The 14,220-nt window shown below is 46.3% G+C and overlaps 1 protein-coding gene and 1 long non-coding RNA gene across 3 annotated transcripts in view; one reads left to right on the plus strand and one right to left on the minus strand.

Moving 5' to 3' along the window:
• The window catches only part of LOC140389224 (uncharacterized), a 56,571-nt gene extending 53,666 nt beyond the window's left edge, over positions 1–2,905 (minus strand). Inside the window, exons 1-2 of one of the 2 annotated variants that reach the window (XR_011934296.1) lie at positions 2,421–2,905; positions 576–720 (exon numbers count right to left, since the gene is read on the minus strand). This is a non-coding gene — a long non-coding RNA (uncharacterized lncRNA). The remainder of the gene's footprint in view (positions 1–575; positions 721–2,420) is intronic. The other variant, XR_011934295.1, reaches the window with a different exon arrangement.
• Positions 2,906–3,576: 671 nt separating this feature from the next.
• LOC140389208 (uncharacterized) lies at positions 3,577–10,539 on the plus strand. Its single transcript, XM_072473383.1, has 2 exons — positions 3,577–3,699; positions 5,139–10,539. The coding sequence occupies exon 2, from the start codon at positions 5,536–5,538 to the stop codon at positions 6,721–6,723; it is 1,188 nt and encodes a 395-aa protein (XP_072329484.1). The 5' UTR covers positions 3,577–3,699; positions 5,139–5,535; the 3' UTR covers positions 6,724–10,539.
• The last annotated feature ends 3,681 nt before the right edge of the window (positions 10,540–14,220 follow it).

The raw sequence follows: 14,220 nt of genomic DNA on the forward strand, positions 1-14,220 counted from the left end.
ATGTTAGTCCTGTGTCGTGGTTTCCTGTGTATCGGTCCAGTGTGTTGGTCCCCTGTATCGTGGTGTGCTGTGTGTCGGTCCTCTGTTTCGTGTTGTGCTGTGTGTCGGTCCCCTGTGTTTCTGCCCCGTGTCGTGGTGTCCTGACTTGTCTCGGGCGGAGGGCTGTTGTTATGGCTGCCCTCCCCATCGGTGCTTGGGTTCCTGGGGGGGCACCAGTCCTGGCACTGGCTGGGGGCAGAAGGCGACGGATGGGCCTGGACCATCACCGGTTGGTCCTGCAAGACACAAGGCAGCATGTATGGTTAGACAGACGGGTGGGGGTGAGGCGTGCAGTGGTGAGGGGGTGGGGTGAGGGGGTTGGGGGTGGGGTGAGGAGATTGGGGGGTGGGGTGAGGGGTGGGGTGAGAGGATTGTGGGTTGGAGGTGGTGTGAGGAGGTTGGGGGTGAGGAGATTGGGGGGTGGGGTGAGGGGTTGGGGGTGGTGTGAGGGGGTGGGGTGAGAAGGATGGGCGGAGGGGTGAGGGGGTGGCCACACGTGTGTTGTGAGAGGCCGCATACAGGCAGGGGGTTCTCACTTGGTGGTGTGCCTCCGACATCCGCATTGGTGACCTCCCACTCATCCGTGTTGCGTGCCCTTTGCTCGGACACGGCGAGGGGACGCAGTTCTAGTGATCCTCCCCCGATCTTTTCTCTCTCCCAGCGGTTATGTGCGGACTTCTCCTGGGAGGGGGGGCGGGGGGGTGGAAACACAAACAGCAACGGTGTTAGACAGTCCAACGCATACATCCCAGCGGTTGGGTCTCTGACCATATCCACCCACGCATGAAAGATGGCGCCTGCTGTCCTGCCTCCTCTCCTCCCCTCCAGCGTCCAGGAGGGTGTCCAACTCGCTGTCCCTAAATCGCGGGGATGCTCGTCTGGTGGCCATCTTGCCTGCGACGCTGAGTGTGTGGGGGCGGGAATGTTTATGAGCAGCTGTGGCGTCGCGTCAATGACCCAACCAGTGTATTGGTGATCGCTCCCTCATGCGCTTCATATTCCACCGGTGCTAGCCCCCTGTGGGCTGTTGAATAGCTCCGACTGGGAGCCCGATGACACCGTTGTGAAACGCCACAGTTTTCACAACGGAGTCAACACTTAGCCCGTTTTCGGAGAATCTAGCCCAGGGTGTATGAACAGCTGATCCGAGAGAGTCAGCATAGATTTGGAAAGGGAGCTTGTGTCTGATGCACTTAATGGAATTTTTTTCGAGATGGAAATAAAGGAATGGACAGGGGAACGATTCTGGACGTTATTTATATGGAGTTAAAGAAATAATCTGATAAAGTCCCTCATCAGAGACCTTGAGTTAACATTGTGCTGATGTAATTGAATTAATAAACTTTCCTGTGATTATCATCTTATGGATTTTACTCATTTCACAGGTTTGGTGACATATTTTCCTCCAATTTCCTTCCACCATGAGACAATCTGTACAATGGTCTGTTCCATGTGATTTAACCTGTCTCTGATCCCCCTCCTCTGAGAATTCTGTCCCCTCGATGGAAATACACTCAGCAGATCAGCATAATTTATTTGCCAGTTACTCAAATGTTTCCCGTCAATGTGGAAGTTGATGGAACAGTTGAAAAGGTCAAATTTGAACTGAGGGGAAGGATGGAGGGGTTCTACAATTCATGGGCGTCATTCATTATGCACTTTTGAGAATTGGATCGGGGCTGGGGGGGGGGAAGAGGGACTGTATGTGTTAATGGTGACTGTGGGTGATTCCTGAATCCTTTTTGTCATGTGTTTATGTTAACATGTTGACTAATGTCTGGGGTTTGGTGGGAGGATAGGAACGTTGTTATTGATATTGGGATTGACATTACATTCGTTACTGATTATTTTTTATTGTTGGGTGTAAATTTGGGAGAAAATGTGGGAAAGGAGAATAAAAAATATATTTTTAAAAATTTTTTAAAATACAGAAGCTTGATATCTTTTTTTGATGATGTTTGGTGATTTGGTTAACGGTTAAATTGATTTTCTTGAAACAATTTGACTGATGATGGGAGGTTGGACACAGATCCTGCTGAGACAGACAGTGATTTGGAAGGACAGCTCCCCTGTGAGCACTGGAGGGTAAACACAGACAACTCTCAGTGTAAGGGAAGCAGGTGAGCTTCACACGGCATTAAGTCCGTGTGGAGATGTCGGTGTTTGGCGAGAGAGGAAGAGTAGGCGAAACAATCCTGAGACAAGTCACACTAGAAGGGTTTGTCTTCCCTGTTGGTTCACTGATGTTTCAGGTGGCCCAACAATTGTGTGAAGGCTTCATTACAGAACTCGCACTGATAGGGGTTCTCCCCTGTGTGTGAATGTGTTAATGGACCAGGAGATACACTGACTGTGTGAAAATCTTGCGACACATCTCATACCTGAAGTGTTTCTTCCCCGTGTGAAACCATTGGTGTCCCAGGAGGGTCATCAGCTTCATCAGAACCATCATACTTGAAGGTTTACTCCCTTTGTGACTCTGATGGAGGAGTTTGTGGCAGCTTCATCACATACTTAGCATTTAAACGGTTTCTCCCCTTACATCTGTGGTATCAGGCCCAATGAAGCCCTCATTTAATGGTTCACATCTGAACGGCTTCTCCCCTTTTTGAGTGTGTCGTTGTTTCATGAGTGTCACTGACTGTGTGAAGCCTCGGTCACACACTTCACAAATGAATGATTTCTCCCGTGTGAATCATGGTGTATCAGAAAGGACATCAACCTTGTGAAGCCTTTGTCGCGCAGACACCTCACACTGAAACATTTTCCCTCAGTGTGGATAGTAGGTCAGTGTTTCATGGGTGTTACTGGCTGTGTGAAGCTCAGTCACATCCCTCACTTGGATTCTTCACTGTGAATGTGATGGTGATACAACAGGCTCAATGATTGTCTGAGTTAATTCTTACATGTGAATGGTTCCTTTTCAGTTCCATTTCTTTTTCCCATCTCCAGCATCCGCAGTATTTTGCTTGTGTTTTCATGTTTCCTTCTCCCCTGAGTGAATTCGTCAGACTCGCCAGGTAATTGTGCAAAGTTTTTATTCCACAACTAACACGTGAACGGTTTCTCCCAGTGTGACTGTGTCGGTGAAACACCAGTGACCACGAGTGGTGAACATTTGGTCACCACTGGAACGGCTTCTCCCCAATGCGGACACAAGTTCCCGCCGCCCCAGCCTTAGGCACATCTCCAATTCCAGCCACGCCCACGTGCCAATCAACCGCTCGGGCTCGCGCTTCCAACTGCCGAACGCTGGGCGCCAACCGCCTCTGCGCGCTCCAGAACTACAACTCCCATCAGGCACAGTGGGCTGGCTCTCACCCGATTCCACACCGCCGCTCCTCACTGCGCAGCTCCGTGGCCACAAGCAATATGGGTAATGTAGTTCGGATCGGGTGAGAGGCTGCAAAGCGACTGCGCAGAACAGGACGGAGCCAGTGAGGTCTCCTCCCCCCCCTTCCTAAGCGATTGGCTGCTTGGAGCGATTGGCATGTCCGTTATAGGCGGGTTTACTCTTCCATCTGACTCTATGTGGCTGCGAGAACCGTCAATCACGGAGCTGTTTGATGTGTGTTGAATATTGAATGTGTTTATTGGAAGTATTTTCCTTCTGATTTACAGACTGCGTTTTGTTGATGGGTCATTGCTGAATATGAGAAGGTGAGGTGTAATTATCTGGGAGAGGCAGAGACACATTTATTGAAATGTCTTTTAATGTCTTTAAAGATTTTACCTGAAGGCCCCGGCCTTTCCAAAAGCCTGGGCTTGGATTTGATAGTTTTACCCAGTGCTGTGTCTGAGAGCTGAATTTGGGGTGTGGAGTCTGAGTGAGTGTCCAAAGAAGTGCCTGGCATAGAGAGGGAACTGGTGCGGTAAAACGGTATTGGCCTAGTGTCTGGGTAGTGAGTGAACTGCGGGAGTCATCAGTCTCTTGGTACAAAAACAATCATAGCAGTGAGATTACACACATAACACCAGCCATGTCAGATAAATTTTGGACTAGGGCCTCGAAGGTGACTCACTGTACTTCTGGCAATTAAATTAAATTGGTGTAAGTCCCTAAAGTTTCTATTCTGGAGAGAGGAAGTGGAGGGAGTTACCCCTAGGAGGTTGAAGTGAGTTATGACAGTGTTGGGGGGTTATCCCAAGAGGGTTTATTGAGCTGTGACAGGCAGGGCTAATTTCATAGATTTCATGATCATTTTGTTTCTCCCTGTCGGTGGGTGGAAGTCTCCAAGATTCTTTTTCCCTCTCACCGTACTTGAAGTTTTGTTTAGAGTATGAAAGTAGTTTTAAGTTGTTAAGATAAATGTTTGAAGAGGTGCACTGGATGACATCTAACCAGCTTTGGAATGTTAGCTTGGCATCCTGAATTCAGTGACCTTGCTGTTTCTACATACTGCTTAAAAATTGTTACTTTTACAGGGATTTTTAATTATGCAGACATTTTTTATTAAAGACCTTGAATTTCTTAATCATCCAGGACCAAGCAGTCTCCACCAGTGACACACATAAGAACTAGGAGCAGGAGTAGGCCATCTGGCCCCTCGAGCCTGCTCCACCATTCAATGAGATCATGGCTGATCTTTTGTGGACTCAGCTCCACTTTCCGGCCTGAACACCATAACCCTTGATCCCTTTATTCTTCAAAAAACTATCTATCTTGATCTAACCGTGACAGCAGTGCGCACAATCTACAATATACACTGCAGGAACTCCCCAAGGCTGCTTTGGCAGCACCTTCCAAACCAGCAACCTCTGCCGCCTCGAAGGACAAGGGCACTAAATGCACTGGAAAACTACCACCTGCAATTTTCCCTCCAAGCCACACACCATCCTAACCCACATTCCTTTATTGTTGTTGAGTCAAAATCCTGGAACTCCCTCTGTAACAGCACTGTGTGTGTACCTACATGGACTGCAGCAATTCAGGAAATCACTTCACCATCAAGGGTAATTAGGGATGGGCGATAAATATGGTCCGACTCAGCGACACCCACATCCCATGGACACATCAATTTAAAATTAAAGGTACAGCCCCTGCAACAGAGTAGGAGAGGGAGTTGGAGGAAATCATGTTTCCTTTTCCTATTTTACAGAAGGATTGCACCGTACTATGCCACAGAATACAGAGAGGATAGACACCGCAGATAGATCCTGACCATCACCCAAGGAACAACCGCACATCTGTGAGAAGACATCCAGTCTCTTCACAGCATTGCTCAATGCAGAGAAGGTTGGGCAGTCAAACCATCAACTGGAATTCGGTCGGCTGTGAGTGATCGGTCAGGGTGAGGCTGGGAAGAAGGAAGAGTGGGCTCCAAGTGCGGTGAGAGCTTCAATTGTTCACCACTGAACCACTGACTCATTCCGAAAGGTGAGAGGCTGTTCAAGTGTGAGGTGTGTGTCGGGGGCAGGGGGGGCTCCACAGGTTTGTAAAATCTCCGAACACACAATCTGCATCCGTTGTCCCACCAGCAACACAAGGACAGCCACATGGCAGAGAAACGATTCAAGTGTGAGGTGTGTGATCGAGCTTTCATACATCCATCGACATTCGAGAATCACCGACGCATTCACACTGGGGAGAAGCCATTCGAATGTGGGGTTTGTGATAAATCATTCTCACGATCATCGGATTTCTACGTACACCAACGAATTCACACTGGGGAGAAACTGTTCACGTGTGAGGTGTGCGCGAAATCATTCCCAAAATTATCAGCTTTCCGCAATCATCAACGCATTCACACAGGCGAGAAACCATTCGCGTGTGAGATGTGTGACAAATCATTCTCAACGTCATCATATCTCCATGTACACGAACGCATTCACAAAGGCAAGAAACTTTTTACATGTGATGTGTGTGGAAAATCATTTGCAGTATCAGGGTATCTCCACCAACATAAAAGGACCCACACAGGGGAGAAACCTTTCACATGCGAGGTGTGTGACAAATCATTCTCACAATCTTCTGCCCTCCGACAACACCGACGGACCCACACAGGGGAGAAACCTTTCTCATGTGAGGTGTGTGACAAATCATTCACACACTCATCGTCCCTCCGTGCACATGAACGCATCCACACAGGCGAGAAACGGTTCAAGTGCGAGGTGTGTGACAAATCATTCACACGGGCAGGCAGCCTCCGCTCACACAAACTCATCCATACAGGGGAGAGGCCATTCAGATGCAAGGTGTGCAACCAATCATTCTCACAGGTAGGGCATCTCCATGCACACGAACGCACCCACACAGGGGAGAAACCATTCATCTGCAAGTTGTGTGGCCAATCATTCTCACAGGCAGGGCACCTCCAGTCACACAAACGCAGTCACACCGGGGAGAAACCATTCATCTGCAAGGTGTGTGGCCAATCATTCTCTCAGGCAGGGAGCCTCCACGCACACGAAGGCATCCACACAGGGGAGAAACCATTCACATGTTCAGTGTGCAACAAATCGTTCTTGAGGTCATCAAGCCTTCTGGTCCATCAGAGGTACCACACAGGAGAGAAACCATTCAGGTGTGAAGTGTGTGACAAATCATTCTCGCAGGCAGGGTACCTCCGCATACATGAACGCATCCACACGGGGCAGAAACCGTACATTTGTGAGTTCTGTGACAAATCATTCTCCATGTCAACAAGCCTCCTGCTCCATCAGAGGAGCCATAGCCTGGAGTAACCCTTCAAAGGTGAGGTTTGTAATGAAGTTTTTGTGACTCTTCGACACTCCAAGGGCAACCAGTGGATTCTCACAGGTATGGAAATCATCACGGTCAACATCTCTCCTGATCCCAGAAGGCATCGATCCAGCAACGACATTGAAACTGACAGCGATGCTTCTTGCTCAGAACAAGGAAAACTACACAATGAGATACAACTTTTCAAATTCTACAGAAAATTGTGATGAAAGGGTGACCTGAAACCATCACATCTGTTGCTGTAAGAGAGCATTGGGCGGAAGATCACAAAGGGGGCAACTTGTACAAAGACTAGGGTCATTATCCCTAAAGAGATGAAAAAAGAGATGCTGAAGCACATTTACACAAACCATCACGGAATCTAGTCTAGCCTGAGGAAGGAAAGAGTGGTGATCTACTGGATGAACACGAGCAATGAGATTAAGGACAACATCAGCTAGCACAGTGCTTGTAATGAGCGCATCAAGCTAAGCAAGATAAAGTGCTGCTCATGACCACTCAGACAAACCATTGATGAAGCTTGGATCTGATTATCTCGTCACAGTTGACTGCTACTCAGACCACTGGAGTTAGACCAGCTGATATCCACAACTATCAATGAGATCATAGAACTGAAAGCACACTTCAGTTGTCATAACATTCTTGACATTGTGATGAGTGACAATGGCCCTCAATTCATGAGTGAAGAATTCAGAAACATGATGAATGATTGGGAAATTCAGCACCACACATCATCTCCACACCATCCCCAGTCAAATGGAAAGGCCGAGACAGCAGAAAATTTGCCAAAGGGATTATCAAAAAGTCAACCAGATGCAGCACAGATGTGTACAAATATTGGAGTGGAAAAACACACCTACTGAAAGTCCAGAACGTTGTGCACTATTCTTCCAACAGCTGAAAAACTACTGAGGCCAACAGCAGTGAGTGACAAGATCAAAGTGAAACAACAGAAAAACAAATTTCAGTTTGATAAAGCTGCCAATTGTAGAATTGGAGAACCGGTTAGAGTGCAAACATTCAACACACAACAGTAGTCAGCTCACATGACGTCCAGAGCTATCGTCAAATCTACGTATAACTGGAGAAACAGCAGACAGTCAATGAGACAGGAGAGAGCAGCACAGGAGTGAGGGAGGAATTTACTCTCCTTTGCTCTTTCTTCCCCAGCTCTTAATCTCCTGACGTTCCTCTCTACTATCCTTCACTTTTCTCCTCATCCTCTTTCCTACCTTTTCATTCTCTTCATTCTGTATCTCTCCCTCCCATCCCTTCATTTTCCCCACTTATTCCTTTCTGCTACCTCTCCTCAATTCTCTCCTAGCTCTCATTTTCTTGCCTCTCTTCTATCACTACTCTTCCCTCTCTCTTTTTCTCCTCCAGCATTATACAGATAAGAGATAGAAAGTTCACCATTTTAAACGATCACAAATGGAAAAACAAGGAGAAACCCCATACAATATTATTGATGTAATATTGTGGTGATGATTATATTAAACTATTAGCACAGTGGGCTAAACAGCAGCCTTGTAATGCAGAACAAAGCCAGCAGCGCATGTTCTATTCCCGTACCGACCTCCCCGAACAGGCGCCGGAATGTGGTGACTAGGGGCTTTTCGCAGTAACTTGTGACAAGCGATTATTATTATTACTCTTTCTGTGCCACATCTGTATAAACTATGATCTGTATAGACTTGACTGTTGGCGCCTGAATACCCAAGACCCTTGAGTGTAACCTGAACAGGCACGATCGGCAGACGCTCTCCACTCATTATTCCCATCTGGGCCTGTGGTCATTTCTGTAGTTGATAGTGGCGGCACATGGCACAGTGGTTGCATTGCTGCCTACGGCGCTGAGGACCCGGATTCAAATCCCGGCCCTGGGTCACTGTCCGTGTGGAGTTTGCACATTTTCCCCATATCTGCGTGGGTTTCACCCCCACAACCCAAAGATGTGCAGGGTAGGTGGATTGGCCACACTAAATTGCCCCTTAATTGGAAAAAAAATTAATTGTGTACTCTTAAATTTGTATTTTTAAAAAAAATTCTGCAGTTGGTACAATCTTCCTGGGTGATATTTAATTCCTGAATGCTAAAGATCGCAAAACTTCAGTTTACTTTTGACATCATAACTTACATTTAAAATTTTTGACACAGTCAAATTCAGCCAGATTATGCTGATTAAAGCAACAAGGAATTTTATGAAAGACATTTTTTTAAAGTTGTGACCAATTGAAACATTTTATCTCAGTATTGTGAACTGATCGGCTTCATGATCATGCAGTGTGTGATCGGTTTCATGGTCATGCAGTGTGTGAACATGGAGAATTTCTGCACTCCTTTTCCAATATTCCAATTGCTTCAATAAACAATGATGATGGGAGTGGATGGGATGTTTGTACATGGATTCCATAACTTCCAGAATTCTTAGTGTGGCCTTGACAACAACTTTAACCCATGTTCCTGGAATTATGCACCTGGTGTTGGACATTAAAGATCCAATGACATTAGGGTGTAGAAGAGTTAGGAAGTTATTTCCAACATCCTGGTCAATTGGACAATCAATATCACAACAGATTATTCGGTCATTATCACATTGCTGTTTGTTGGATCTTGCTGTTGCAAAAATCTAGTTCATAATTCATATGTTTTAGAAAATATGGTTTCGTTTTCGGAATTTAAATTTTTAACTGTCGATATCTTTGAGATGTAAATGCAATTTGAACAGGCTTAGAATTAATTCATGTAAAAAGCTAACCTCTGTTAGGTGAAGGGTAGTGGTGTGAAAGTACTCATTACAGAATGTCAATTTGAAGTTTGAAATGGAGCCAAAAGATCGAGCGTTCAATAAATTATTCAAAGAGGGCAGCATGGTGGCTTAGTGGTTAGCACTGTTGCCGAGGTCCCAGTTTCAATCCTGGCTCTGGGTCACTCTCTGTGTGACGTTTGCACATTCTCCCTGCGTTTGTGTGGGTTTCGCCCCCACACCACAAAGATGTGCAGGATAGGTGGTTTGGCCACGCTAAATTGTCCCTTAATTGGACAAAAATTATTTATGTTTTTAGTTATTCAAACGATGTCTAGTTTCCAGATGAAAAGAAGCTGAAAGCAGCTGAGTGAACATTGAGAATTTCTTGATGCACATAGTGAGTTTGGAGAGAGGACAATCACATCTATTTGTATTGTTAATTATTCATATGGGTTACGGAATTAAAGAATTTGGTAGAAGGTTGTTTATTTAATTTAGCTGGGTGTTTGCTCATAGAAGGCAGTTGCAGTTTTGCTTTGTTGTAGACTGCACCTTACTGGATTGAGAGAGCCAATCGGCCATCAGCCCTTCACGTTTTAGTCAAGACAATACTAACCTTACCATTCACCATATGAAATGCAGGCCTGACTCAAGCATAATTTGGGACTTTGTGAAAGGGAAGTAGTTGGAAAAATTGCTCCGTTTGTAGCTGGTAGAAAAGCAATCAGCAGTTAGCTTGGAAGCTGTGTGCAGGCAGTTTGGTTTCTGCCGGAAACCCAAACATGGAGCAGAGGCATTCATAGTTGTGAGGTATCAAGAAAAAAATGTCGGGTTTCTCTGTCAACAAGCTAATGGAAGGAGATTAGCTGAACCACTGAGGAGAATTAAAGATAATTTTTGATTACTGTGGCATGCCTTTGACTAGGTCCCAAAATAAGTGAATGAACCTTCACGATTCTTGTAATGTATAAAGGAATTGTTGTGGAATATGAAGTAGAACTGAGATTCACAGCGCAAGTAATAATAAACTAATGTTATGTTTCTAGTGCTTTCTTTGTTTTATTCACGTGTGTACAATAACATTTTTGATTAAAAACACAATGTGTTAATCATGGGTGTTCACATTTCTCTACAACTGTTAATGATTTTCACACTGTGCATAGATTGGTTGCCATGTTCCTTGTATTGCAATATCAACTACACTTCAAAACATATTTTGAAGAAATTTGACATATAAATTCAAGTATAGCTTTCTTAGGGAAGTATTATACTCCCTGTGAAATGTAAATTATAACCCATTGATGGAAAAAGTATACCAACCACAGTGACATTGACCAATATATTGTGTACAGGACTCTTACTGTAGGCTCCTGAGTGTTTTAGTGAACAGAAACACCCCATACCTACAAATCAGGTGGTTTGGATTAAATTGAAAAAACATGAATTTATGAATTTATACAGAAGATTGACAAAACAGTGGATGGGGGGGGTGGGGGGGGGGGGGGTGGGGGGTGGGGGGGGTGGGGGGTGGGGGGGGGGGGGGAGAACAACAGCATTCAGCTTACACCAAACCTTGAATCAACCAAAATAACACACCATTTGGAAATGACCAAAGATCTTTCTGAGAAAATGAAATTAATCTGAACATATCGCACTGTTATTACATTGAGGTATGATGGACTGAGGGAACTCGGGTCTGCAGAGATTTAGCCCACTCCCTCCCCTTCCATCTCAGGATAGTAGCCCTCCCAGACAGAGGGGACAAACATTACCCATAGTATTAGTCAAACACCTGTCACCTGAAAAGGATCTGTCCGTAATTCACATCACCAACTAAAGCGAAGTCCGATACTACCCACTGCTGAGAGTTGGCTCACTTTGTTAATACACATATTCACATCAGGGGAAACTCTCAGAATACTCCACACAGAAGTTTCTTTAAAATCCCTGTGCTTTAGTCTGGTTCCCAATTCCAATGGTCAGAAATGACACCGAACATCAGTGACACAGGATGAAGCTCTTTCCCATCATACAACCCCATCAATGGTTACAGATATCCAGTTGTCATGTGGGCCCTTGGACCAATTACTTTCCATTCCTGGAAGACACTCTTCCTCCACGTGAGTTGGACAGCGCTTTCTCATTCCCAACTCTGCCACTTGACCCGCCATTCACCACAATGCTTCGGCAGCCATCAATCTGGTTTAATCTCTCCCTCATATCCACCTTCTACACCCTTGTTTCCAAAATTATCTTTACTCTTTTCCTGGTTGATTTCCATCCCTCCCTCCCCGAGCCAAAAAAAGAGAGAGACAGGACTTTAGGAGAGCTCCAGACCTGCAAGGGCACTCTTGAGTATGGCTTTAAGAAGGCAACTGATTGGCGAGGACATCCTTGTAGGTATTTTCAATCTATTAAAGTAATTTAATACTTAACAAAGGGTTCAACATTTTTTAAAAATATTTTTTTATTGGGTTTTTCGCACATAGTATATTTGCAGATGTACACAAAGAAGGAAAAAAAAGAGACGGTGATAAAAACACCAACACTATATAATTAGAAAAATCATGTAAATAAACATCCAAGGGATGGGAAAGTAAAAACTGGGGAAGTGTATATACATCGAGGCACTGGAGAGACAATTACATTATACATGTATATATGTCATTTTGCGCGCTTCTTTTCTTCTGTTTTTTTTTGGAACAAAGACAGTACATACAACACCAGTAATACAAAACAGATGGGAGGAGGTGGGTGTTGCTTGCTTCTCCCGGTCGGTTTTCGCTGTTGTGCGTTTGCTGCCGCTTCGGCTGTCTGTCGTTTCTTCCTCTCTGTTGCCCTGCTGTGTTCATCATGATCGTTGTCATTTCCCGTGCTCTCCTTCCAGTTTGGGTTCCCTCGTCTTCTCCCCCCCTCCTTCCCTGCCCCCTCCCTCTCCCTACAGCTTCTCTTTCTTTTCCATTGTGTTTAGCTAACCTCTTTTGCACTGTCCCCTGCCCCTCCCTCGCCCGGGTCATTCCCTCATTCCTTCTCTTTTCTCATGTTTTGGCTACTTTCCACTGGCTTTTGGCGACTTGATTATTTATCTGCTTGTTCGTTGGCCACAAACTGGTCCCGGAACAGTTGGGTGAATGGCTCCCATGTTCTGAAGAAGCCATCTTCCGACCCCCGGATGGCGAATTTGATTTTCTCCATTTGGAGAGATTCTGATAGTTTGGACAGCCAATCTGCAGCTTTGAGTGGTGCTGCTGACCGCCAGCTGAGCAGGATTCTGTGGTGGGCGATCAGGGAGGCAAAGGCAAGGGCGTCCACCCTCCTCCCATGAAGAGATCTTGCTGGTCTGATACCCCGAAGACCGGCACTTTCGGGCATGGCTCCACTCATCCCCACCACTTTGGACATTGCCTCAAAGAAGGCTATTCAGTACCCAGCAAATCCAGGGCAAGACCAGAACATGTGGGCGTGATTGGCCGGGCATCTGTCCTCCACCTCTGGGAAGAACCTACTGATTCGGGTTCTGGTTAAGTGGGCTCTATGTACCATCTTTAGTTGCGTTAGGTTGAGTCTTGCGTGGTGGAGTTGACCCTAGGCAGTGCTTCACTCCAGAGTCCCCACCCTATTTCGAGCCCCATGTCTTACTCCCATTTCTACCTCGTCGCGTCCAGTTCAGTGTCACCCCCCTCTACCAGTCGTTCGTGCATGTTGCTACAGTTTCCTTTACCTCAAATGTTTACGTCCAGTAACTCCTCTGGTAATGTCATTCGTGGTGTCATGGGTACGTCCTTGTCTCTTTCCGTAGGAAGTTTTTAAGCTGCAGGTACCTTAGTTCTTTGCCCTTAGCTAGCTGAAATCTCTCCGTTAGTTTGTCCAATGTTGTGACCCTGCCCCAGTGTATAGATCCCTGACTATCATTGCCCCCGTCCTGTCTCCACCTTTTAAAGGTGGCGTCGATGAGTGCTGGTACAAACCTATGGTTGTTGCAGATGGGGCCTTTGTCAGACATTTCGGTCAGGCTGAATTGCTTGGTTCCAGGTCTGGAGGGTGGCTACCACCACTGGGCTGCTGGAGTGTTTTTTGGGTGGGGGTGGGAGTGCTGCCGTAGCGAGGGCCCAGAACGAGGTCTCCCTGCAGGAGTCCTCCTCCGCGCACACCCACTCGGCTTCTGGCTCCTTAATTCATCCCCTTACTCGTTCTGCTGTCACCGCCCAGTGGTAGTATTGTAGGTCTGGGAAGGCTAGCCCTCCCCTGGACTTTGTTTTTTGTAGGACCTTCTTTGGGATCCTAGCATAGCATTCACCCCACCCCCTTCCCCCTCCTCCCCGATGCAAACACCATGATTAATTTGTCCAGTGAGTTGAAAAAGACCTTGGGGTTTTAGATCGGGATAGATCTAAGTAGCAAGAGGTACCTGGGCAGCACGTTCATTTTGATCGCCTGCACTCTCCCTGCGAGAGAGAGTGGGAGTGTTTCCATCTCTGCAGGTCTGATTTGACTTCCTCTGTCAGACTGGTCAGGTTCCACTTGTGAATCCCCACCCAGTCGTGAGCGGTTTAGATTCAGATAGCGGAATTTGTGTCGGGCCTGTTTAAATGGCAGGGCCTTCAGCACTGCCCCTCCCCCTTGCGGGTTCACCGGAAAGATCTCACTTTTGCTCATATTGAGTTTGTAGCCCGAGAAGGCACCAAACTCTTTCAGGAGCGCGATGATTCCTTCTATGCTGCTTTGTGGG

This window comes from Scyliorhinus torazame, chromosome 14 (genome assembly GCF_047496885.1).
Source record: "Scyliorhinus torazame isolate Kashiwa2021f chromosome 14, sScyTor2.1, whole genome shotgun sequence".
Classification (NCBI taxonomy): domain Eukaryota; kingdom Metazoa; phylum Chordata; class Chondrichthyes; order Carcharhiniformes; family Scyliorhinidae; genus Scyliorhinus; species Scyliorhinus torazame.